Source organism: Papilio polytes, unplaced genomic scaffold (assembly GCF_000836215.1).
Source record: "Papilio polytes unplaced genomic scaffold, Ppol_1.0 DF823823.1, whole genome shotgun sequence".
In the NCBI taxonomy this organism is placed as follows: Eukaryota; Metazoa; Arthropoda; class Insecta; order Lepidoptera; family Papilionidae; genus Papilio; species Papilio polytes.
In genome coordinates this window covers 574,923-600,014 of record NW_013525381.1, presented here as the reverse complement: position 1 = coordinate 600,014, position 25,092 = coordinate 574,923, and the positions used below count along the sequence as shown (strand labels likewise).

At 32.6% G+C, this 25,092-nt stretch overlaps 1 protein-coding gene and 1 long non-coding RNA gene across 6 annotated transcripts in view; one reads left to right on the top strand and one right to left on the bottom strand.

The window, feature by feature from the left end:
- Positions 1–1,650: 1,650 nt before the first annotated feature.
- On the bottom strand, positions 1,651–2,799 carry LOC106103362. Its single transcript, XR_001225620.1, has 2 exons — positions 2,502–2,799; positions 1,651–2,167 (listed from the first exon to the last, which is right to left on the bottom strand). It is a non-coding gene; the product is annotated as an uncharacterized LOC106103362 (long non-coding RNA).
- Positions 2,800–4,125: 1,326 nt separating this feature from the next.
- The window catches only part of LOC106103415 (venom dipeptidyl peptidase 4-like), a 26,909-nt gene continuing 5,942 nt past the window's right edge, over positions 4,126–25,092 (top strand). Inside the window, exons 1-11 of one of the 5 annotated variants that reach the window (XM_013283182.1) lie at positions 4,126–4,427; positions 16,320–16,388; positions 17,409–17,886; positions 18,056–18,150; positions 18,667–18,744; positions 21,416–21,677; positions 22,051–22,220; positions 23,238–23,329; positions 23,523–23,643; positions 23,926–24,018; positions 24,489–24,622. In XM_013283182.1, the coding sequence (XP_013138636.1) occupies positions 16,338–16,388; positions 17,409–17,886; positions 18,056–18,150; positions 18,667–18,744; positions 21,416–21,677; positions 22,051–22,220; positions 23,238–23,329; positions 23,523–23,643; positions 23,926–24,018; positions 24,489–24,622 (1,574 nt within the window). In that variant the 5' untranslated portion in view covers positions 4,126–4,427; positions 16,320–16,337. Of the gene's footprint in view, positions 4,428–8,414; positions 8,674–13,594; positions 13,616–13,898; positions 13,960–16,319; positions 16,389–17,408; positions 17,887–18,055; positions 18,151–18,666; positions 18,745–21,415; positions 21,678–22,050; positions 22,221–23,237; positions 23,330–23,522; positions 23,644–23,925; positions 24,019–24,488; positions 24,623–25,092 lie in introns of those variants that run through there. The other 4 variants (XM_013283183.1, XM_013283180.1, XM_013283184.1 and 1 more) reach the window with 4 other exon arrangements.

Here is a 25,092-nt window from a genome sequence, read left to right as displayed (position 1 = left end):
TATCATTAGACCAACTTGTTTACTCCGATCCGAGTCCGTGATCTGTGTCGCGATGTTGACTTTATTGCGTCGACATAATTCGCGATGCCTCCACCTCCGACCTCGCTATTGCTACGTGTCGCTTTAACATTGATTCTAAACTGTATCCAACTTATGCACAGTGAATACGGAATTAACTTGAAGACTTCCATTAAGTCGAAGAGATTTAAATGATTTGTCACTTATTAAATAAAACAATAATAAAATTTATCCTAAATATATATTTAATTGACACGCAAAAACTTCAGGCAAAATAAAACAAGAACACGTTATTTTAAGCTCCTTTGAGAATAAGCTCCAGGGTCCTTGCAAATTAAGTTTGAGTAGGCGTCAGTTTTCTCAAAAACAAGTCAAATATATTGGAATCTTTATATGTGCCTTTGAGTATCATTGCCTTAGTGAAAACGCATCTTCGCAGTTCCACCGCAATACTGTAGTAGGTTTATTTTTATAAAAACAGGTAGCATATTCTTTGGTAATAAATATTAAATTTATGTAGATATTTATTTGGAGCACAACAATATGAATCCAAGTTCATTTTTAGAAAAGACGCATGGTTCAGTGAACAATTTATTTGGGTCACTGTTCTCACGTCCATGTCTATATTAGGATCAAAATTATAAACAGTAATATCTTTCCCGAGACTTGTATATTTATTGTAAAATGCGGTGTAAACCCACACCCATAACTAACGTCCTTCTTGTTGAGATCCCTCCTCATATGGCCATACTATGCTAACCCAACTTGCGTTCTCTACCATGAAAATAAATTGGCCATACTACGAGATTGTTTATTTAATGTTACTTTATACTAGCTGTTCCCATGCGACTTCATCCGCATGAAAATATAAAAATTTAATTTTATTGTTCACATTTGTCAAATTATCACTAGCAAATGTCAAAATGACATATGATGTCAAACCATGGCAAAGCTTCCTTGATGTTGGCAACAACTTATGGTTTCTTTCCCACATTAGGGTTTTTATCCAAAATATTTACCCCTAAGTTTAATGGTGTGATATTATATAGCCTAAAGCGTGACGTAAGTGTAGGGCTTTTTATTAAAAAAAGAGTTATTCAAAAATATGCTGTGATTGCTGACACACGTAGGCAACAAAGAAGTGTGTGTTTACGTTTCATTATATTAGTATATAGATATAAAAAAATATAAGATACTCTTTTATGCGCAGTATAAAGATGCTCTAAAATAATCAATCTACCGATAAATGTGTTACCGTTGAAAGGTATCATTTTCTTTAATATGTTTGCACGGACACGCTTATTGGAGTGCTTTCTTGTTCATAGTAACTACGTGCTGAGAATACTAAAATTAGGTAAAGTTTTATAAGTACTATAAGCACTAATTTTTAATTAAAAACTAACAATAGAAATTTGGTTTGTAATATTCATAAAACTCGATTATTTAAATAGGCGGGAAAATGTTACCCTCTTGATTCTATGATTCATGTAATATATTTTATTTGACCTTTTAAAGGCGATAATAATTGCCGCCATGAAGATCCTTGTTAAAAGTACGCCATCGACTAGGCACAATCAGCCAAAAAATTTAGCCATGGGTTTTTTTTTTCTAAAGATAATTCATACAAACACCTTATATTTACAATAACTTTTATTTACAATATTTAGAAATATTCACTCCATTGTGTTAAGTAACAAGAAGTCGGTCAAAAAGAAACAGAAAATATTTTCGTTTAACAAAATACTAGATTTAAACAAAGCGCCATCTACATTGCTGCATACAATAGAGTGACACACTTTATGACTGGAGTTAGACATTTATTCAACAGATGGCGCTATATCACAATTACATAAAATAAAATACAGACTATTAATTTAACAAAGTATTAACATGCTATAAAACATTAATTCTGAACTAATATATTCTTAACACTAATATACACAGAAAACGGTAAAACCTAATTCACTGTGTGATAATAGCGGTACTTTCTTTTAAACATTCAATCATATAAATTATCTTTTTAAATCTCATGGTTATTGGGTTGGGTTGGATATTACATAAGTAAATATCTAAGATTTCTGATTATCTTCTGTTTTCTTGTCAAATGGAAATTCTTGTTTATATCTTTGCACACCGAGTGTTACAAATGCTGAAAAAATAACACATAATTAAGAAACTCCTTTTTCATCTATTTTTAAATAGACAGACAAATTAACATTAGATTTGAACAAAATATTTTTTTTAGTTTAATAAATAATTAGCGGACACACATAACTTGAAAATTTGAAAATATGCGTTAGTTGGTCCAAATTTAACAATTACCTTCCCTTATAACTTATACAAATGCAGTGTTTATCATATCAAACATTACATATCGACAAAATATGCTATATTTTTACAATATTTTGAGTTTTAGTAACCTATCTATGTTGAAATGTATAGTGGCACGTAATCATTGTCTAGGCTATATTATAGAATATTACCTAGTGATATCGTAGAGAATGTTAATGTCCCAAAAAATGATTTATTCTTCCAGGCTACATTTGCGAGGTAAGCTCCAATTCCAACGAGACCGGCAGCTCCGACTATCCTACATCCCAAACAATCCCGGGGACGACTGCTAACTGTTGATGTCATGGTTAGATTGACTTTGTATGCTTATTTCTTAAATCTTCTTCACTTTTAATGATATACAGTCACTGTAAATTATTTCACGTCTTGAATCTTAAGTATCAGCAAAATGTAAATAAAATAACCTCATTTCAAATGTAAACGTCAAAGTCAAATGGTATCCATGTTTTTCAGAAAAAAGGCAGAAGTTCTATAAACATACAGCCAACATTTTAAACAGTGCGTTTATTTTTTAAAATGTTTTGTTTATTTTTAGACTTATTGCCAAGTGATGTTAGAACATAAGCAAGTTTTTTTGTATACAACCAAAATCGTTCACAATTTCGCTATAGAATCATTTTGTCGGGACCGCTATAGAATAATTACCGAAGTATATGCGACTGAAACAAAGACTGTATAAATTGTTAGTTCCCTGAATGGGTTAGTATTATGTATCGTCTAGGTATTTTGAGGACGTAAGCTTTTTACTCATATTCTATTTCACATATCTTGACCTATTTTCTAAGAACACTCATGATATTGTTGTGAATAAGTCTTGTCTTGACAAACAATAGACGGTGTGCTCCATTCGTGATGAAGTATCATCAGGGATGTGAGATGTTTTGAGGAATAGGAATCAGCTTAAAAACATTTTCTCCTAAGCATCTGTAAATTGTATAATAGTTTTAAAATGCAGCAATTTTATTTCTTCAACTACAATGTCACAATAACAAAACTCACGTCAGTAGCCCAAATACGTAGGTTAAGACTAATGATCTCCTTTTGGCGCATTCCTGGCACAGATGGTATATTTCTTCAGCGTTATCCTTATATCGCCTTTCTCTACCACTATTAAATATAGTGTTAGTAAAAATTGCTTGATTTAAGTTTCAAGGGAAATCCCCTAGTTTTGATAATAATATAAACGGTCAATAGTTATTGACACACGCACATTGGTACTGCATCAGCATCCGTTATCTAACTATGACTAAGGTGACGTATTTTCGTCGTTTTAATAAAAATAGTTTTGGATGACCAACGGGGAAATACTTTGCATAAAAGTACCGTCTGCGGGTATTTTCTTCGACTTTGTTCGTTGTTTCTGAATGGAGATGATTTAATAATTTCATCGGCTTTAATTGTTAGTATTCATTATTCTACACCCTCTATTAGTATAAAAAAGGGGGTTCAAAAATTATTATTAGTCTTTGAATAGTTAAAAAAGTCAATAAGATTCAGAAGATTATCCGCTGAGAAAGGAAGAAATAGGTCTTAATGGAAGTATGACGACAATAGTGTAAGTAAGACACAGTAGTGTAAGAAAGACAGTAGTGTAAAGGAACAGTGTAAGAATGACGACAATATCCTGGATCCTTTGGATTAAGGACTGAAATTTGATAAAAATGAATAACAGCGTAAAAAAACAAGAATAAGTGCTGACTACAAAATTGTATCTCTCACACTGTCAACAATGGATGATCGTGGCGCGGCAGTCTCGAACTGACAGCCGCAGACTACGGATCAGTTAGGTCATTAGGGCTGTGCATGATAGTAATGCGCGCGAAAAAAAGTTTTGTTTGCAAACGAAATTTTTAAACGAAGTAATGTGTCAGATGTCAATTTTGGCGGGAATTACCGTTTTAAATGATTATTTATAAGATTTTTTGTGTGATACGAAGTGAAATTTTTATTTTGTAAATAAAATATGTGTTTGGTTAGTTTAGTTTATTTGCAGTAAGAAATATATGCGTGATAAAGTCTATTTACTAAGCGATAACGTGTTTTAATTAAGTGTTTCGGTGAGTGTTTAATTGTATTTATATTTTGATAAGGAAAGTGCATTTTTATCTACTTCTGTACTTTAATTTATTTTTAATTTGAAGTATTGGAGCACGGATACATACGTCTCTAGGCCAAGGGTACCGTGTGACAGTTTCAAATAGAACGGAAGAAGTGTCACTCACCTATCAATTATTTGTTCTACCGATGTTTTTTTACCTACGAAATTATAATACGTCGACGTTGTATGAATCATTGTACTAACGACGGAGTTTGCTAGCGACCTGGGTTCGATTCTCGTTTTCTAACAATCAATTATAATTGTTCAGTTTTTCGTATGTGTGTGATAGATTTATCATCTCAAATACGCTGAAACAAATTAGATTTTGGTTTGTTTTTCTGCGAATAATGAGTTTAAATAGATTTTCCAGTAATAAAAACAAAACTTGCATCGATTTTTTTCGTAAATACGGATTGTGGATGATCTACCTTCATCTGAAATTACTAAGTAACATTTACATTTAAAGTTACAGATTTATGCAATAACGTTCCAATACATTACGTCATTATATACCTTTATAAGAAGAAACAGGTCAAGAATATCATCATAAGAATACAGCTAGAGAACAATAATTATACCACGTAGTCTGCTAAAAGGATTTCCACTACCGCTACTTACGCTATTTTAGAAGCTCTTTATACCCTGCACTAGATTTACTCGCCCGCGACTGCCATAGAATTACCAATTGCCCTCTAGAGTCGCACTTCAGTTTGAGGAAAAGGGACCTTAAATCGACTTTGTCTCCATATAATACTCCTTTGTTATTCCAGCAACAGTACAAATGGTGATTACACGTAGTGACAGAAAGTCGTAATACTCTGAACAATGCTGTCGTGGTCATTGGATCAATTGTTTGCCTTTAATTATTCTGTAATTGTTGTTTTTTTTTTTCTATAAAACTAGCTGTTCCCTTGCGGCTCCATCCACATGAAATTGTGAAATTTTATTTTATTGTTTACATTTGTCAAATTATCAATATCAAATGTCAAACTGACATGACATGACAAACCTTGGCAATCTTGTTTCCTTGATGTTGGTAGCTACTTATGGTCTCTTTCCCACATTAGGGTTATCCAAATCAATTACCCCCTAAGTTTAATGGCGTGAAAATATATAGCCTAAAACGTGACTTAAGTCTAGGGCTTTTTATTAAAAAAAAATATATATTCAAAAATATGTTGTAATTACTGACATCTTAGTCAATAAGAATTGTGTGTTTACGCTTTATTATTTAGTATAGATTATATTGGACTGCTAGAATGACTTTTTACAGACGTTCCAGTTCTGTTAAGTTGAGAATATTTACTGAGTCGTCATCTATTTATCTTAAACTAAGGTTATTGTGACTAAAGAGATAGAAATATTGCTAGTGTGTTCTTTTGGATATAGTTGAGGTTTTCATAGTTTTGACTTGAAGATCGACTCTATTTAATTATCACCGTTGCTATCCATCCAATACAATATCAGATGTCGATAAATCTTGATAAGTAGTTATGTAGGTCGATATCGCTGGTCAATACTTCCAATTAAATTTGTAATTATTCACAAATAACCTATTTCTTTGGTCTAACTAAATCACAGAGAATTTGTTGCGATTATATTTATTATTTTCTATATACGTAGATATGCTATTTAAAATTTATTTAAAATTTAGCTCTACGTAATACATATTAATCGAAAAGTTATCCTCTACTTATCTTTTCTCCGAAATAACAAGAAAAAAATGGAATAAAACCATGAGAATAGTGTCGCAATCTTAATTTTAAAATTAGAAGATTCAGATTGTTCAAATTTGACATCATATTAGGGAAGTTCTTAGCTACTAAATACAGTCCGAGTTAAGTTAAATAGTTACGAGCCAAGGTAAAGCCGACTGTATACTTAGTGTGCAATAAAATATTTAATTTTTCATTTCAAAACTTGATAAAACGCTATAATTATAGTGTTTATCTGAAATCTAGAATTATTTAATATATCTAGTAATGGACTTAGTTATTGCATGTTATAACTTATGTAACGTTAAAGTAAAAACATTTATCTTTGTCTCCTTGTACAGTACATTGTTGTGGCAAGTTGATACAACTGTTTTTACGTCTGAAGAAATCTACATAAACTAATGTTTAATTTTGTCTCTATTTATGTGGCCGTTATGGGTTTGTGTGGGAACATTTATTAATTAGGCTTCGAAAAACTATTTTTCGTGATTAATAAGATAGTAGTTCTCATGTGTATGTTCATGCTATTGTTTCTTTTTTGTAGTTTAATGGCTTTTGATACGCTTGTCATTTGTTCATGTTCTTCCCCCGAATATCACAGGCCAGTCAAATTGAACGTTCTATTCTCTGCTGGGGTTTATCTTAAGCTGGTTTGAAACGATTTTTATGTCGAAGTCAAGACTATTTTATTTGAAGTAACAAGTCATAGTGTAGCTATGACTCAGTGGTTAGAGAATGAAGATTGTTTAGCAAAATTAGTGTTACTAATTATTGTTTAAATACCATAGAGTGTAAACGACAATAACGTCTAATTGTTGTGTAAAGGGGACACATTTCATACAATAAGTATTTAACGGTTTTGACCTGTGCTACATATGTTAAAGGTTCAATGACCCTAATATAAATCATCAACAAATTTTGAATACTTAAGATTTTATACGGAGTTTAAAAGCATACCAAATAACGCGTAAACTACGACAATTAAAACATAAACGAGATTGCTAATTGTATTGTATTCTGAAGATTGTAAACCTCATTTTGTTTTAATAACAATAGAGAATCTTTAATAGTGAATTATTAATTGTTAACTAAACATTGCATTTGATTCAAAGTTGTATATAAAAGTATCGGTCACGTGCTAAAGATGCTGTTTATTCAATAGATTCTTCATCACTTTTTGTCTCATGCATTGCTTTAACAAAAGAACAATACTTCAAGACAATTGAATACTATGATAATTCCTACCTAATTAGTCATTCTATCCTCTATTAACTAGCCATCTAGTGTCAAGTACTGTACTTTGATTTTTATAATGTAATGATAACAATTTTTGTAATGCGATTCTTTGGTTCATACACATGTCTAAGGAAGGATACTCGTAAAATGACAAGCATTTTGCATTCGACTCTATACGTTTGTCAGTACATAGATAATGCTTCATACTAGTATCTGATACTTGATAATCTTTTTATTTCAATAAATGCGAAAGTTGCATGTTAGAATTTGTAGATTAAAGGGCTGAACGGATATCTATGAAATTTGGCATAGACGTGGAGGATAATCTGGAAGAACACATAGGCTTCTCACTTTTTTTTTATTTAAATTCCACCCGGACGGAGTCGCGGGCAACCCCTAGTATAAATTAAATTAGTAACAGCTTGAAAATATTATTTTATCTGAATATGGAACAAAGTCAAAATTGTTACGAGTAATTTTATATTCTCAGATTTACGGTCTTGTGGTTTGCGAAAGAGGGACCATAAACTTGATGTATCGCTGAGGAAAATGATGCTGTAATAGTGTGTCTTACCGTGTTCATTGCCGAAAACATTTGTACGAAAACATATATTGATTGTTTTTTGAAATGTTAACAATAGGTAAGTGTAAATAAATTGTCAACAATGAATATGATTACTTAACTTAGCGTAGGATCAGGTTTAAGTTGTTAATTTTGTTTTCTTTACTGTGTGTCTTAGTGCCAATTATGAAATAAAAAATGCTTTTGTCTACAGACAGACAGGAGTGTTATATTTTTTCGTATATATCCCTCTCGTTTTCGAACCGTGAATTAGTTGACTGAACGTCTTGACCAATTTTACAAAATTCTTCTTCCTGATTGTCAGCCAGACTTTACTTATAATTTGGTACATATACAAATATCTAATACATCTCCCGCCTTGGTAATGAATTCTCCTACTGTCGCTGTCAGTTCGCGCCAGTACACCAACAACAGTCCTCGACAACGCACCACTCGAGCCGCGTTGCCACATTGTTTACGAACAACGTTTTTTGTTTATAAAAATGAACGAACCGATTTACACCATACGCACCGTTATCAGGAATCGTATGAAGTGGTGAAAAAAAGTTTTTTATGTAAATGTTTTCGACCAGTCCTTCGAAGTTTAAACTAAGGTTGGAAAAGTGTTAACGTGCAATTGTAATAAGTGCAAATGACAATATTTGTAAATGTTGTGTGATTAATTAACTAATGTAAGTGTTTTTACGGGTTTTTAATTATTATTTTTAAAATTACAATAACTTTCCATTGCCCTTGGCATTGGAGAGTTATTGTAATTTATTTTTAATAAAGATTTTTTTCCGGATTGAAAATGCGTTAACGTTACCTTTACCGTGGAAAATACTTGAGATTGCTTTAAATTTATTTTGCTTTGGTTGCAAATTGAAATTAAAAATACGGTAACTAAGTAAGAGTTAACAAGTATAAGTTAAATACATTATTTAGTTACATAGTCGAAAATGCGTAGTAAAGACGTTAAGGGCTGTGTGGTCAAAGATCTTCGTTGTTTAATGAACTAGGTCAGTCTCGAACCGGTATGTTAACATTTGAGCAGTAATTACTAGGTTTTTACGCAAAGATACTATTTACAAGAATTCCTAATTGTCTATACTAGAATTATAAAGAGGAAAACTTTGTTTTCTTTATGAGTAGTTTTTTTATGAGTTTTCTTTTTGAGCCTATGCTCATAAACTACTGGGGCGATTTTAAAAATTCTTTCACCATTAGAAAGGTTATTTATCTGTGAGTAACATAAGCTATATTTTTGCATTTTTCATTATTAATTTTAAATTTCACGTGGTCGGAGTCGCGAGCAACAGCTAGTTTTAAATGTAATTGGAGATATGAAGGATAAGATTTTCAATCTGATAAGCATAAAGAGGTAGGAAGGCAGCGGCAAGTGGGTAAGTACTTTGTATTAAATTTTCCCAAATACAAAAAAAAAAACGAATCAAAACATCTTAATTTTTTTTCGGTTTCTACAGATTCATCTGTGTATGTTCGTTTAACCTGAAAATTTATTTTGGTTAAACGGCAATTTTCTGTCTTAAATTCTTGGCTTATATTCCAATAGAATGAACAACAAAATTATATTGATATCGACTTTACCTGCAGTAGTTAACAAAAAAAATGAATTGATACAATTCTGATACAATTACGAGTAAAGTTTTTTACGTCACAGTTAAGATGAATTGATACAATTTTCACGTCGCTGCAGTTGTTTTGAGATCAAGGAGAACCAGTTCGAAAGTACAATAGACAAATACATTTTGTTACAATAACTAATAGACAAGGCATAGGCCTTTGGAATACTAACTTGCGTAAATGTTCTGTCTATTTATTTCTAGGTTTCCACTGTTAAAGTCATTTGTACAACAGATAATATATCTCTGTCTTTCATTCCGTTTGTAAAACAAATAATATAATTTAATTCAAGAGTTTCGGCAATGGAATATTACTTTATACATTTTTAAATAGAACATGAGCTGTATTATTTCAAAAACAGTTAGGTACTGTTTAGTTAAACACGTGTTATAACTCTTTGAAAATCAACGTTGTTATATATTTCTAAATATGTATTAACAACTTTTAACAGTGGTAGTTCCCGTTTTAACATCTTAGCACGAATGGGCCGGCACGCCCGGTGTAATACCACGACCACACAGAACACAGGCGTGAAATGGAACCAATGCCGTGTTTCGTCTGATGAGTGTGGTGCCGGGGGCCTAATTTAAGTCCCTTTCTCTTTACCATCCTTTTCTTATAAGGAGAGGATGGGAAGGGGAAGTGGATTTGACGGTGGAGGAGAAGCATAGGAAGGAGAAACATCCTCTTTATGTGCGTCTCCTCCTCTGTCGGATACGGGTAGGCAACGCATCTGCAATTGCGGATGTCTATGGGCAGCGGTCGCTTCGCCATTTTGGCGGATTCAGGTGGCTGCTTGCTCGTTTGCCACCTTGTTATTAAAAAAAAAAACTAATTTCAGTAAATACTTACACTAGGACCCTTAATTGTAAACGATATTAAAATTTTATAAACATAGATAAAAAAGCCCTTATTCATAATTGTCATGCTTTATGCTCAAAGTGTTTAAAGAGGCTTAAAATAAAATCTTTTTACAGTTTATTGTGCGGTAAAGGAAAGCATTAGTTAAGGTTACTTGTTGGCACAGTAAAACGTTATGGCGTACCCGAGTATACACACCTTTGTGCTCCACTTTGTACTCAATGAATGGCAAATTTAATGGATACTAGTTTGGATAATATATTGCAGTTTGAGAGCAGGGGTTTGAAACTTTACCTACAGTTTTAATAACCATACCGTCTTAAGTTTGAACTTTGACTGTACTAAAGTTAAATCTCTAAGTTAGTTTATCAAAGTTGTTAATTCTAAAGATTTGTAGTTAGCAAAGTGATAACTTATTTAGATGCGCTTAGGAACCGTTAGTTCTTGTTTGGTTATTTATTTAAATTAGCTGAAAGTTTAATTTTTAATTTCTTTTCTTTCTATATTATGATTCTTTACGTAATTTTAGTTTTTCGGCGTGCACATTGTTGTTTATGCAAATTGTAAACCAAAACAAAACTTCTAAAACATGCGTATGTCTATGGGCAGCTGTCGCTTTGGTGTTTTAGCATATTATAAAGGCGGTTTGATCGTTTGTAACCGTACACTGTTAAACATGCATTTATTTTCCAAGTTTAGTAATTTAAATAAACGAGAATAAAAGGGAATAATCTACGTGTGACATTATACTTACAGGCTTGTGAAGATAAATTTGCTCGTTTAAATTTTAAACAGCCAATTTGAAAAATATGAATAATTTACTGTGGCAAACTGCTCACGGATCCAACTTGAACGTCGACTCTTTGATATATTTTAGCGCTTGGATGAGCAAATCCAATATAACTTCTATTTTTTTTGTCGATCTTGAAGCAAAAAGGTTAAAATTTGTCCTATATTACGTGGAGACGTAGAATATACATTGTTAAACACTGTTAACAAGTCACGTTTGATAATTGACGTCAACATTACAGTCCGGCTAGTTACTATCGGTACAACTACATTTATACTTACGACCATTTACAAAAGATTATATTTAGATAAAACTAACGCTTCCCATCTTTGGACTGCATGGACTCAGACTTATGTTAGGATCGTGGTCAAGTTCTAATTTATATTCAAGGTCGTTACTTACGGTAGTAGGATTAAAAGATGAGCTATTGTATTTTAATCGTAAAGAACATACAATTGGACATATAAATGTGAATATGATGCGTTCAAGTGATAGCGTGGTGTTGCACGTCAATGAGGATGAAACTGGTAATTGTTATATGAAGTAAGTGAATTGAATTATGCGATGCATACTGGATCTATTTCATTACTATGATGTCACTTTTAACGAGACATTTGATATATCTTCATTCAGCCATTATGTTTACTACTAGCTTTCGCCCGCGAATCCGTCGGAGTGGAATTTAAAATAAAAGTTGCCTCTACATCTATGCTAAATTTCATTGACATCCGTTAAGCCATTTAAGCGGTAAACTCTATTAATTATCCATTCATCAATCTAAACTTATGCATTTATAATATAAGGTAAAAGAAAAGCTGCAAAATTTCGTAAACCATATGTATGAGAATTTACTTAACTGACTAAACAAAAATTGTTATTTTTTAGAAAAATAACATTGAATTCTTATTAGCAAGATAGTTTTATTTTACGAAAGTAATTGTCAATTCTTCTTATGTTATAAATTATTCGAAATCATTCTACATTAAGTCGAAGCCATTTTTTTTATATGCGTTAAATATAAAACTAAAGTTTTATCGTAATTTAGACACGACCCAATTTAAAGACACATGACGTCACGTTACTCCCAAAGGAGCGTTCGTCCACGTTTGCTTTCTTCACGACGCAGCGAAGCAAGCTGACCAGAATCGATAAGTATAACACGTAAGGTAACAAAACGAGCAATGTACGTGATCACTTTCTACGTAAATTCAACTTATGTAATGTTGCGCAACTATCGCGACGGTCGACCCAATTGTTGGAGTTGCAGTATGAGAACAAATGGAATGAACTCAAAAATTTGAACTAGTTAATTTAAATATTACTTTATGAAATTACCATATTTTATAGATGGGAGACATATTTAGGATTATATCCTATGTGAGAAGGTAAATTAAATCGCTTCTGGTATAAAAGAAAATGTAACTTTTCTATGAATTACATTAGATAAATAGTGTAAAGATAAATCGATGTTTTCTAATGAGTTTATAATGTTGGTCGATATTTTAAGCTTCCTTACAAATATTTCTACTAAGTACTAACCTACGATATGTTATTCCTTCCTAGAATGTTTTGAGACCTTCCAATATAGTGGTGGTTAAAATATACCCGACATTGACAGAAATCATTTGATGCGGAGATTACGTTTTGTAAGAAATGTATTCTATTACCGAGATTGTATACAGATACATTGGGAGGCGGAAATGAAAGCACCGGGTAACCGAGAGGGACACATCGGTATAGATGAGTTTCATTTGTGATACGGAAATAGGAAATCTGCCAGTGCGTATCTAATGGATCAATCGAGGCCCTTCAATTACTTACGTTTTCTATAGATTTCGCGAACAAAAGCACTGATTAATAAATTTGATGAATCTCTGATTGTTTTCACTTGTATCAAAATTATGTTTTTCACGTGTTTGGAAGATTGTTTTCATGTATGTAAGTTCTTTTGTGATGGCTTTAAGAATTAACGACTGAATCGATTTTGTCGAGTGAGGTTATCCAACTAGCTTTCGCTCGCGACTCCATACGCGTAAAATTAAAAAATAATATAAAACATAGCCTATGTTACTCACCGACAACGTAGCTTTTTAATGGTGAAACAATTTTTGAAATCGGGCCTGCAGTTTTTGAGTTATTTCATTACAATCAAACAAAGTTTTCCACTTTGTTAAAATAGTATAGATTTGTTTACTTCCCCGGAGTGTTATAGGAGTACAGTCAGTCTTACCAAAAAAAGCAGCATCGAAAGCAACACGGTGCAGAGGGTACCAGTGCGTTCCACTTGAGATCCCGGGACCCACAAATCGCACCTGAGGGCGGCCACCGAGGGGGTTTTAGTAAATAGAAATCTCACATAACATGTTTTGAAGATTTCCTCCCAGTTACCAAAAAAAAGGAGTACAGTCGGTCTAGATTATGTACTTTATTACTTTTACATTTTTGGAATGCGAATAATTCTTTCTATGTTTAACTTGCTACGTTAGATAGGTATGTATTGTAATTGACACAATTAGTTGTATATTTTTATCGTGTACCTTCATTTATAAACGATTAGGATTATTTAACATTTAATTATCGTTTCCTACGATATCCAACTATCTAAATCTTGATACTGTATAAAATATTCAGTGCGGTGGAGACTCCGCCGCGCGCCGGTGTTCCTTAACTTTAATAGCGTGCGGTGAGTGAACTTATCTTATGATTAACTTACAACTTAGCTATTTATTTAAGCAAGGTATAAGTAATAATTTTTGGAATTTGGAAATTGGAGGAGAGTTGCCCACGACAGAACCCAATGGAAATGTTTAGAAGAGGCCTATGTCAAGAGGCACACTGAAATTAGAGACATATTGTGAACTTAATCCATACTCAACTATAGTAATTTGAATAATTTCAGAATAAAGGGGCTATATTATTATTATTATTATAACTAATAAGATAATTTGTATACTATGATATGGAAGAGTGTGTTTCGGAAAGTGGTATATGTTAACATACTTAGGGACAGTAGTGGGACCGGCTTCAAGGACCTTTACAATTCTTTGCTTTTATTATAGTAACGCAATAGGCGTTTTTAATAATTTTGACCATTTTGTAATATGCATAAAAAGCTGTGTTTAAAAAAGAATAAATAAATAAAACCAATAATTGATAGATTAGTACACAAATTTTCATATTTAATATGAATAGTTAGTTAGTTTCATATTAAGAGCCTGCCACAAAACAATTTAAGTTTCATATTCTTAATAGTTCTTCGTAATTATACTAAAATTATCCCTCATCTATTGTCTTTATTTGTCTTTTATACGAAAGAATACAACAAACAACGGCCCATTTTGTGTACGTATTTATTGTTCCATTTTAATAATCAACAATGGTCATTGTACTATTACATTTGGAAAATAAGAGAAAAAAGTCTGTGATGTCTTTTCCCAAATGAAAAAAATATACATGTAACGACCCAATATGTTGTATTATGTTAAAAAAACTTCTAGTTAAAGATATTATTAATTGGGAGGTGGAAAAGTTCAGATGAAATAATGTAAAAATAGAGTATTATTCGGTTATTATTCTAATAATTTGTTACGTTGAATGTAGATTATGTTTATGGCTGATTTAACAATTCGGTTATCTTACTTAGTATAAAGAAATTTATGACAACAATTTGGAAGATACGAATGTGCTGATAAACGTTAGTACTTCGTTTTACGATTATATGTTACAATTTCAAGATATAGCCAGCGTTATCACAAAAGATTATGATAATTTCTTTATTTTACATCTTATAATATTATTGGGCTATCAAATCGTTTTTTGATTGTATAAAAATGTAAAATCCCAAATTGTTTAATTTAAATCTAATATTACCTGATAAATTAACGAGACAACGAATAAATGCCTAATAATTACTAAAAATAAATAGAAAAATTAAAATATTATGTAAAAATTTTCAGCTTTGCAAATAAGCGCGGTATGAAGTTGAACTTAGGAATAAAATAAGTATAAGCAAAATTTGTACTAATATTTGCTTATACTCAGATTATTCCTAAGTTTTTTATAAGGCTGTTAATGTTTACTAAAGTTTAACGAATTTCATAGTTCATTGGCATAGATACCCAATCGAGGTAAGCAAGTTAGGTTAGGTCTATGTTTATTTACTGCCTTCTTACCGGTCTTACGACTTCTAAACATCCACTTTATTTAGGTCTGTTTGTAACCCTTTTGACGACACTTGATTAACTGGAAACAAAATTAGTTACGTGTTCGGAATACTAAGTTGTTGAATTAAAATGAATTGATGTATTTCGAAATAGGCTGTACTATACCAAAAAAAGAAACTTAGATAGTGTTTAAATTTTTACCGACTTCCCAAAAGAAGGAGGTACTCAATTCGTCTGTATGTTTTTTTTAATTTTTTTTATTTATTCATTCTTTTACACACAAGTTACAAAAACATACTTAAAAGTTAAGACGAGATTTACGCAAGGGTGGCCTTATTGCTGTAAGCAATTAACAATAGCCTAAGCAATATACTTTAAGCTAAAACATACGTAAACCAATACCATACTGTGACAATTTTATTGACTGATTATTTAAATGTGTGTAGGCTTACGAACTGCGATCTAGACCAATCTATCATTATAAATGCGAAAGTTTAGATGGATGTCTGTTAGAGTTTGTAGCCTAAACTGCTGAACGGATCTTGATGGATTTGGCTACATCTATGCCATACTCTGGAACTCTGGAAGAATACGTTGGCTACTCACTTGTTTTTTTTTAACCAGAAGTTGCGTGTGATATAATAAAGTATTTATACCGAAAGCAGTGTGGTTATACATTTTTATTACGTTGACAATAATATCAGTCAACGACGATTAGAGTTAAAACTTGTGTTTAATTAAACAAAGTCTTAACTTAGGCCTTTAGTTTTTTGTTCCTCGTTGTTGCGTGATTATAATAGTTAATTATCTTGATTGTGAATTTATAAAAAGAAGGCTATGAAATAATACTGTAAAAATAAACTATTTTAATCTATTTCAGGTACGATAAGTAGGAATAATGGCACAAGAAAACAGTAACTCCACGTTGGAGATGGGGACCAGTGACCAGGTAATATTTTTATAACTAATGCGTGAACACTTTAATGTGATAATTGATAAGGAAACAAGTTAGTGGTTTACATTTAGCGGCGACCGTAACCTTTAAATAATAAAAGGAGGTGTAGGGGAATTAGTTTTTATTTCTCTTTTAATATTTATCTCCTGCCAGACTTAAGTAAATTAATAAATAGGTGAAAATACGTTTTTAAACTATTATACTTCTGATATTTTGATCGGAAAATAAATAAATTGTTTATTGCTAAAAATAATAACTTAATAATTTAATAGCGTATTTAGTACCGTAAGATAATAACTATGCGTTGAAAGATTTTAGTGATATTGAGTTAATGTTTTGATTTATTTGACCTTGACTGATTTCCTGGAATCAAAAGTATTTAAATTGTTGCTTACAATTATAATGTTTCTTAAATTATTTAAAATTTTCGTGAACACATTTGGAATTATTATTTCTAAAAATAAATGACCTTTTTGCATCTCGCTTTTTTTACCGTCAATATTTAAAAGCAATGAGAAATAATTATCAATCTTATTGTATTGTTTTAAAGTTCAATTTTTATTGTATTTGTTGGTTTGTGTCGAGATGAATGTGACAGTAACAAAGCGAAACGTATTGTAGGCAGAAAATTATCTCAAGTACATTTGCCTGTTTAAGATTATTCAGTAGCTAGCGGATATTGATTACGGAATATTGTCTCGATATTCGCGTGTGATTGTGTTTGTTATAAGTTTGTTATCTATGAATTGTTAATGAGTGTTGTACAGCGTGCGTAAAATAAGAGGTACTCTTGTTTATATCATCCAGAGATAATATTCATTGTGGCAAATGGAATTTTTTAATATAGTGGTTGTATTGCCTCACGTGGTTTTTTATTAAATTTAAATTGAATTTTACTTTTGTTTAAGCCGAATTAAAACGTTATTTTAGTATTTCGTTTTGAGCCAGAATCGCAGAAGTATTTGGTTTGACATATAAATATTAAATTCAAAATTAAAATCTTTCATTGATTAGGTACTGGTTGCAACGAAGAAAAAGAAAACATTAACATATATAATCGGCTTCATCGCGATGGTGGCTGTGATAGCGGTTGTGATAACACTAGTTGTTGTCCTCTCCGGCAATGAGGCAGGTCCATCTGAACCCATTGTATCTACAACAGAAGGTCCAACATCGCCGTTAGATCCATCCACAACAACGACTACGACGACAACAACAACATTCGCACCCCCAGTAGATCCAACAACAACATTAGATCCAACAACAACAACATTAGATCCAGCAACAACAACAACATTAGATCCAGCAACAACGACAACAACAACATTAGATCCAGCAACAACGACAACAACAACAACGACGACGACGACTACAACTACAACAACAACCGAAGCACCTATAACTGCACCACCAGATACGTTGCCGATAGAACTAGAAGATATAATCAATGGAGTATTTGCAGCACCCTCATTCAACGGTACTTGGACATCAGGTACGTATTTGTTTTATTTAGAGACAGTAGACAATAAAGATTGATGATGTTTAAATACTGTTCATACTACATACTTGTTGTATTTCTAATTGAGTAGTATAAAGTATTCATAAAACGTACACGCATAATATCCTTATCCTTAACATATGTAAATTTTATGATGTTCCAGCTAACGAAGTGCTCTTCAGAAACCTAAATGGTGACCTGGTGTTGTACCAAGTGGATACAGACAGTACAACCGTTCTCATTTCTAATTCTTCACAGGTATGTTTATGTTTATGTTCGAATTTAGTGTTGTTTTTGAACAAATCGTAAAACTTCAACTACGTTAACTTTAAAATAACGTTATAGAAGACTGGAAATATCGATGTAAAGTAAAATCTGCAAATAAAATCAATCTTAGTAATTAATATATAGTAATTTACAAATGTATTGTGTGTAAAAACTATTAGTGAAGTTGCTATTGAATTTTAGCATCGCGAGTCGAGAAAATCTATTTACCTATAAACTTGGTTGCACAACCTCGCCGCTGACGAAATTGCAACTTACTACGAAATAGGTCAAGTTTGGCGACGAATAAACAAACTAGCAGTTTAGGAATTGCTAATCAATTTACGATATCGCTTACTGATGTCATTAAATTCGACTCGAAGTGAACAGTCAGTTTTGCTTTTGTTTTTAAAATGAGAACCTAACACGAGTCTCTACATTTACATTAACATTTAAGCGATTTTTTACACGAAACAACTGTGTTTAATGGATTTACCTAACTTATTCCAGATTCTTCAGCAATCATCAAGAGTAACCGCGTTGTCGCCTGATGGCTTGCACGTGGTGCTGTCTTACAATGTTGTTCCTGTAAGTTTCTTTATTTCGCTTTATATTACTTTATTAATTTAAGAAATGTTTAATTACTATCCTAATAACGGTCTCTACTTTATTTGATATTAGCTGTTCCCATGCGACTTCATCCGCATAAAATGATAAAAAAAATATTTTATTGTTCACAATTGTCAAGTTATCAATTGCAAATGTCAAAATGACATGACATAATGTCAAACCATGGCAACCTTGCTTTCTTGATGTTGACAACAACTTATGGTCTCTTTCCCACATTAGGGTTTTTATCCAAAATATTTACCCCTAAGTTTAACGGCGTTAAAAAAATATATAGGCTAAAGCGTGACTAAGTGTAGAGCTTTTTATTAAAAAAGAGTTATTCGAAAATATGCTGTGATTGCTGACATCTTAGGCAACAAAGAAGTGTGTGTTTACGCTTTATTATATTAGGATAGATCAGGATTATCTCCATTGGCTTAGTAGTCGCTTCCTCTAAATTTATGACTTAATTCAAAATTATTAAAAAAAATAAATTTAGCACTTTTTTACTAGTACAATATTGTACAATATTGTTATACATCGTGGTATGATTGAATACGTTCGAGATTCATATCCGGAACTATAGTTGTCAGGTACGCTCGCCGCTGGACTACAAGGTCGTCAACCTTATAACAACGCTATCTGGATTATAAACGCTTAACAATTCATAAAATTAAGTACTCGATCACTTAAAGTATTGACTGTTATTAATATTAACTGAATAAACATAAATTTTTCACTATAAATTCTCTGAAAGATCTGAGCCTTTGTAAAAACGAAAGCCTGTCTGTTGTAAATAATTAATGAAGTTTATAAAAATATGGAAAAGTTTAAAACCTTCAATTCAAATTCATGAATATTTTATTATTATTTTGTGGCAGGTTTTAACCAGAATTTTAACATCTCAACAGAACCTTACTGTAGTTACTTAAAAGTATTGTCAGAAATTCTAATTCTTAAGGTGAGTTTACATTGTAACAACTGTATTACAACAACGTTGCTCTCTAATATATGTTTCAAGACTGCAGTTCACTGTAAAAAGTGTAAGAGTAAAATGTATGCGACATTTGTTTAGGACGGAAGTATTTAAGATAACACGTTTCGGTTCACAGCATACTCCGCGGCAGACATTTAATGATACACTTTATATTCATACAGCCTCCGGCAATCACGATCGTTGATAACGCTCACGAGTGCGTTTTGTAAAAGGTGTTCCACCTCCTACATTGTTCAGATTACTTATAAATTTAACTTAACTCTTTGAGAAATCTTTGCCTGAAGAAAATGTACTATTTACTTTATACAATTTTGTACTTATTCATACTAATATTAATATTATAAATGTGAAACTTTAGATAGATGGATATTTGTTAGAATATGTAGCCTAAACAGCTTAACGGATTTCAATGAAATTTGGTATGGATGTAGTGGATGGTTTGTAAGGACACATAGGCTACTCACTTTTGTTTTTTTAATTCCACGCGAAAGGAGTCGCGGGCGAAATTTAGCTGTTTAAATAAAGCTGGACATAATTAAAAATTAAGCGTTTAGAAAGAGTGTAATAACTCAATCGTTTAATGTCAAGTCATAACACTTTTAGTATTACCAACTTAGCAGTATTTACAAATTAAGTAGAACCAACAATACGAGTATTAGACCTTGTGGTATAGAGCACAAATCGATATCTTTGTATTATTTATCTTGTATTGTGTATCCCTTAATTTGACGGAAGACATGTATTCTCTAGTTCAGTACAATTTTTAAATTAGTTTTTCGTCACACTAGACTCTGTCAAAGTAAGAGTACATGGCTTAAGGGAAATAGCTACAAAATGTACAAAATAGTTCGGTGGATTTCACTTTAGTACAAGAATTTAAAGTTATAAATCGTGTGTTTAGTTAACCCTCAAGGTATTTTAAGCTTATCATCAGGCTAGTAATAAAACGCTTTTATTAAGTCACGGAAGTCGATACAATGACTTATTTGTATGCCAACTGTAGGATTGTTCGATGGCGCATGTTAACTACGACAGTTCCAATTCCATATGTGATTTAGATACGTAACCCTGAATACGGGTATCGTCGTTTATTTTGTGATTTGTCATGTAGGTTAAATTCGACATTGGACTTAGTAATAAAAAGTATTATAACCATCATAGTTTACAGTACTCTATCATTTATGGAAACTCTATATATTCGTCTTCCTGACATCTCTCTGTCTTTGTAAAAAAAGCAGTTTACAACTCTTAGGGTCTGTCCCACCAAATTGTGAATTGTCTGATAAAAATCCGACGTATAAAATATGTGATGGAAATATTGAATTTTATTAACTTAACTGACAGTGACGTCATTTTAAGCTATCTGAGTCTCTATCAGCCAAGTAGGACAGGCCTTAGTTAAAATAACAATATAATTTTTAGGAAGTCGCTACAAATTCAATTATGTAGATCAACCTATTTCTCGCGAGGAAGAATTATTTAATGTTATTTCTCTATCAAATTTTAGTTAACTACGTACATAAATGTTATTTGTACGTATCATCCGGATGTAATCTTTGTTGCTATGTATACGTCATAGCATCATTTGTATGAACAGATTTTTGTCATACTTATGCGAATTATTTAAATTTATTTTTACTTATTTATTTCCAGGTGTACAGATATAGTTTCCTGGGGCGCTATGCCGCTATAAACATCACCTCTGGCCAGGCGATAGACATAGTTCCACCTGGCGTTCGCCCTGAAGATGCGTTGCTACAGAACTTCGTATGGGGCCCGTCGGGAACATCTTTAGTGTTCGTTTACCGCAACAACATCTACTACCAAGCTTCGTTAGACAGTCAACCGCAACAGGTGACAAGCAATGGCGAAGTCAGTGTCATTTACAATGGCATACCGGATTGGGTTTACGAAGGTTTGTATTTATTACTTGCGTGAATATGTTTGCTATTGATCGTTGCCAGTATGCAGTTGGAAAGGTCGACATTGCTTGATTTATGTGCTTATTATCTTACTAATCTTATTCATGTTACAAATGCGAAAGTTTGCATGGATGGATGTTTGTTAAAGTTTGTCGTCTAAAGTGTTGAATGAATCTCGATGAAATTTAGCACAGATGGAGAGCATAGTCTAAAAGAACATTTATGCTACTTACTTTTAATTCAACGCGGACGGAGTCACGGGCGAAAGCTATCTTAAATAATCCTTTGTTTTACATAAATGCTAAACTATAATGTAATTAATCTGACCGATCTATTGTATGTCTTTGATTATTTTTGCTATTTCAGAGGAAGTGTTCGTATCGAACAACGCGCTCTGGTTCTCTCGGGACGGCAGCAAGCTGGCGTACGCGACATTTGACGACACTAATGTGCGCATCATGAAAGTACCGCACTTCGGCGTGCCCGGCTCCGTCGACTACCAGTACACGCAGCACCACGAGATCAGATATCCCAAGGTAATAACACTCTAAAGCAACATCTGAATAAATATTCTTTACAATTAGTAGCCAAAATGTCCTTAACTATGACAGTTTATTGTGATTTATTTAGTCTTCTCTCCTTCGCCTATTTTATTAACAATCAAATTAAATATGTTAATACATAAGAAATGCGAAAGTTTAGATGTATGGATGTTTTTTAGAATTTCTAGTCTTAATGGCTGAATAAATCTTGATGAAATTTCGCATAGATGTAGTGGATAGTCTGGAAAAAAACATAGGCTATTTACTTTTGTGTTTTTTTTATTCTTCAAATGAGTTTGTAATTTAAAATAATTGCTATAGGTATACGTAATCTTGCTAATGCATTTATGTGTTGCGGATTATCTTGTTTGGTAGTACTCCGCTTACTTCACCTTTACGTGGATTCCAGTTTTTTAGTCCGCATAAAGTTTTTTGCTGCAGCCAGTGAGAGTTAACGCCGGATATTACGAGCGTTTGCGTCATAACCTGTTTCATCACAAGTTTATAGAGTTGTTTGTATGCGTTCGTAAGGTTTATGTAAGTTGAGGTGTTGATTGTTTACGTAAATAAATAACATTTATTCTTATGGTAAATGTAATTCGATCGCTTGATGTGATTTTAGATGTAAGTTAAGAAGTAATACAAATCTCATTTTTGTCGCAATATACAGAACTTTCTACGTTAACAATGTCATGACACTTTTTTTTTTATATCTTAAACCCAAAAAAATGGACATTGTTTTAAAATTTTCAATAAAAATCATTTTGAAATACATTATTAGAGCGTACTCACACGTAAAACTAAACTATCGCATAACTGTTTAGTCGCACTTTGATTCCTAAGAGCTTATATGGAGGTGCACTACTCGATTTTTAGTTGTGCAACTAAATAGTTGAATTGGCTGCGAAACAATCGACAATCGCACAACAGTTGTGCGATAGTTTAGTCAAAGGTGTGCCCCCGCTCTAACGCATCATTTTACGTCTAATTTTAAATATATACAATTTTCAGCCGGGCACCACCAACCCAACGGTGCGAGTGACGCTGCGTGACATTGCATCAGGCGCGGAGACAGTATATAATGCGCCTACTGACTTGAACGAGTAAGTACAGTCGTTTTTAACTTTTTACCGAGGTTAATGATAATTCTTTAAACATTGCTAACAAAAATTACAAAAACTAAATTGTGTTATTGTGTTTTCGAATAGATTTCTGATTCAAGACTGGCATCTTCACTCTTGAAAAATTAAATGCAGCAAATAATGCAGCGTATTTAATAGAAACATCACTTTCCAGGCCTATTTTGAAGACTGTTAACTTCGTCGATAACACCACGATTGCTCTAATGTGGACAAACCGCGCGCAAACCTCGCTGCAAGTCGAACTTTGCACGCAAAACGAGACCTCTTGCTCTCGCGTATGTATTTTTTTTTTAGATCTAATCTTGTTTAGTATTAAACACCACTATACGAGTACCTTCAGTTAAATCAAAACCATTTATTTGTTAAAAATAAAATTATATGTTAAGTATTATAATAGTAAATTTATTCTTAGTTTCGGTAATAAAGACTTAATAAATACCTTCAGTTAATTTTGTTTCAAAGAAACATCGCCTTAAGTTTTGTATCTTAGATCTTAGGGCTCTCTTAGAATTATAACTCGTGAACAAACACTCTAACAAAAATTAATTATATTCCAGATCTACCAATATACAGAACCTAATGGCTGGATTGATAATATCCCCATCTTCTTTAATGAAGCTGGCAACTCCTTTATAACCATTCTTCCTCAGGTTTGTTATTTATCCTATTCACAGTATTACCATATTAAACTTTGTTCTATTGCATTTGTTCATCGTTATGAGTCATTTTTAACAGTGGTAGTGCCCGCTTTAACATCTTAGCACGAATACGTCGGCTCGCCCCCAGTACTACCACGATCAGAATACAGGCGTGAAGTGGAAGCAATTCCGTATTTCGTCTGATGAGTGTGGTGCCTGAGGCCTATTTTAAGTCACTTTTTCTTTACTACCCTTTTCTTATAAGGAAAGGATAGGAAGGGGAAGTGGATTTGATGGTGGAGGAGATGCATAGGAAGGTTAAATATCCTCTTTATGTGCGTCTCCTCCTCTGTCGTATAATGGTAGGCAACGCATTTGCAATTGCGGATGTCTATGGGCAGCGGTCGCTTCGCCATTTTGGCGGATTCCGGTGGCCGCTTGCTCATTTTCCACCTTATGTTATAAAAAAATTCTAATTGCAGTCTGTAAATGGTACTCTATACAAGCAAATTGTACAAGTATCAGACGTGAACGCCAACCTCTGGACTGCGGCTGGTCGCACCAACACACCGCATACCGTTCTCGAGATTCTGTTATGGACCGATGATGACGTCGTGTAAGTAATAATTATAATAATAATACTAATACTAGCTACCGCCCGCGACTCCGTCCGTGTGGAATTTAAAAAAAAAAGTTAGTATATATAGCCTATGGCTTCTTTCAGACTATCCCCTACATCTGTACTAAATTTCATCGTAATCAGTTCAGCCTTTTAGGCTAGAAACTCTAACAAACATTTATCTATCCATCCATCCATTCATCTAAACTTTCGCATTTATAATATTAGTAAGATTGTAATACTAATTCCTACTAATATTATAAATGCGAAAGTTTAGATGAATAGAAATTTATAGCCTAAACGACTGAACGGATCTCGATGAAATTTGGCATAGACGTAGAAGATAGTCTGGAAGAACACATGGGCTACTCTTTTTTTTATTTCAGCCAGTCTGCAAATAGAATTAAGAGGTTCCAAAATACACCTTTGGTTAAACAATCACACAATAGCTTAATCTAGCTTATATG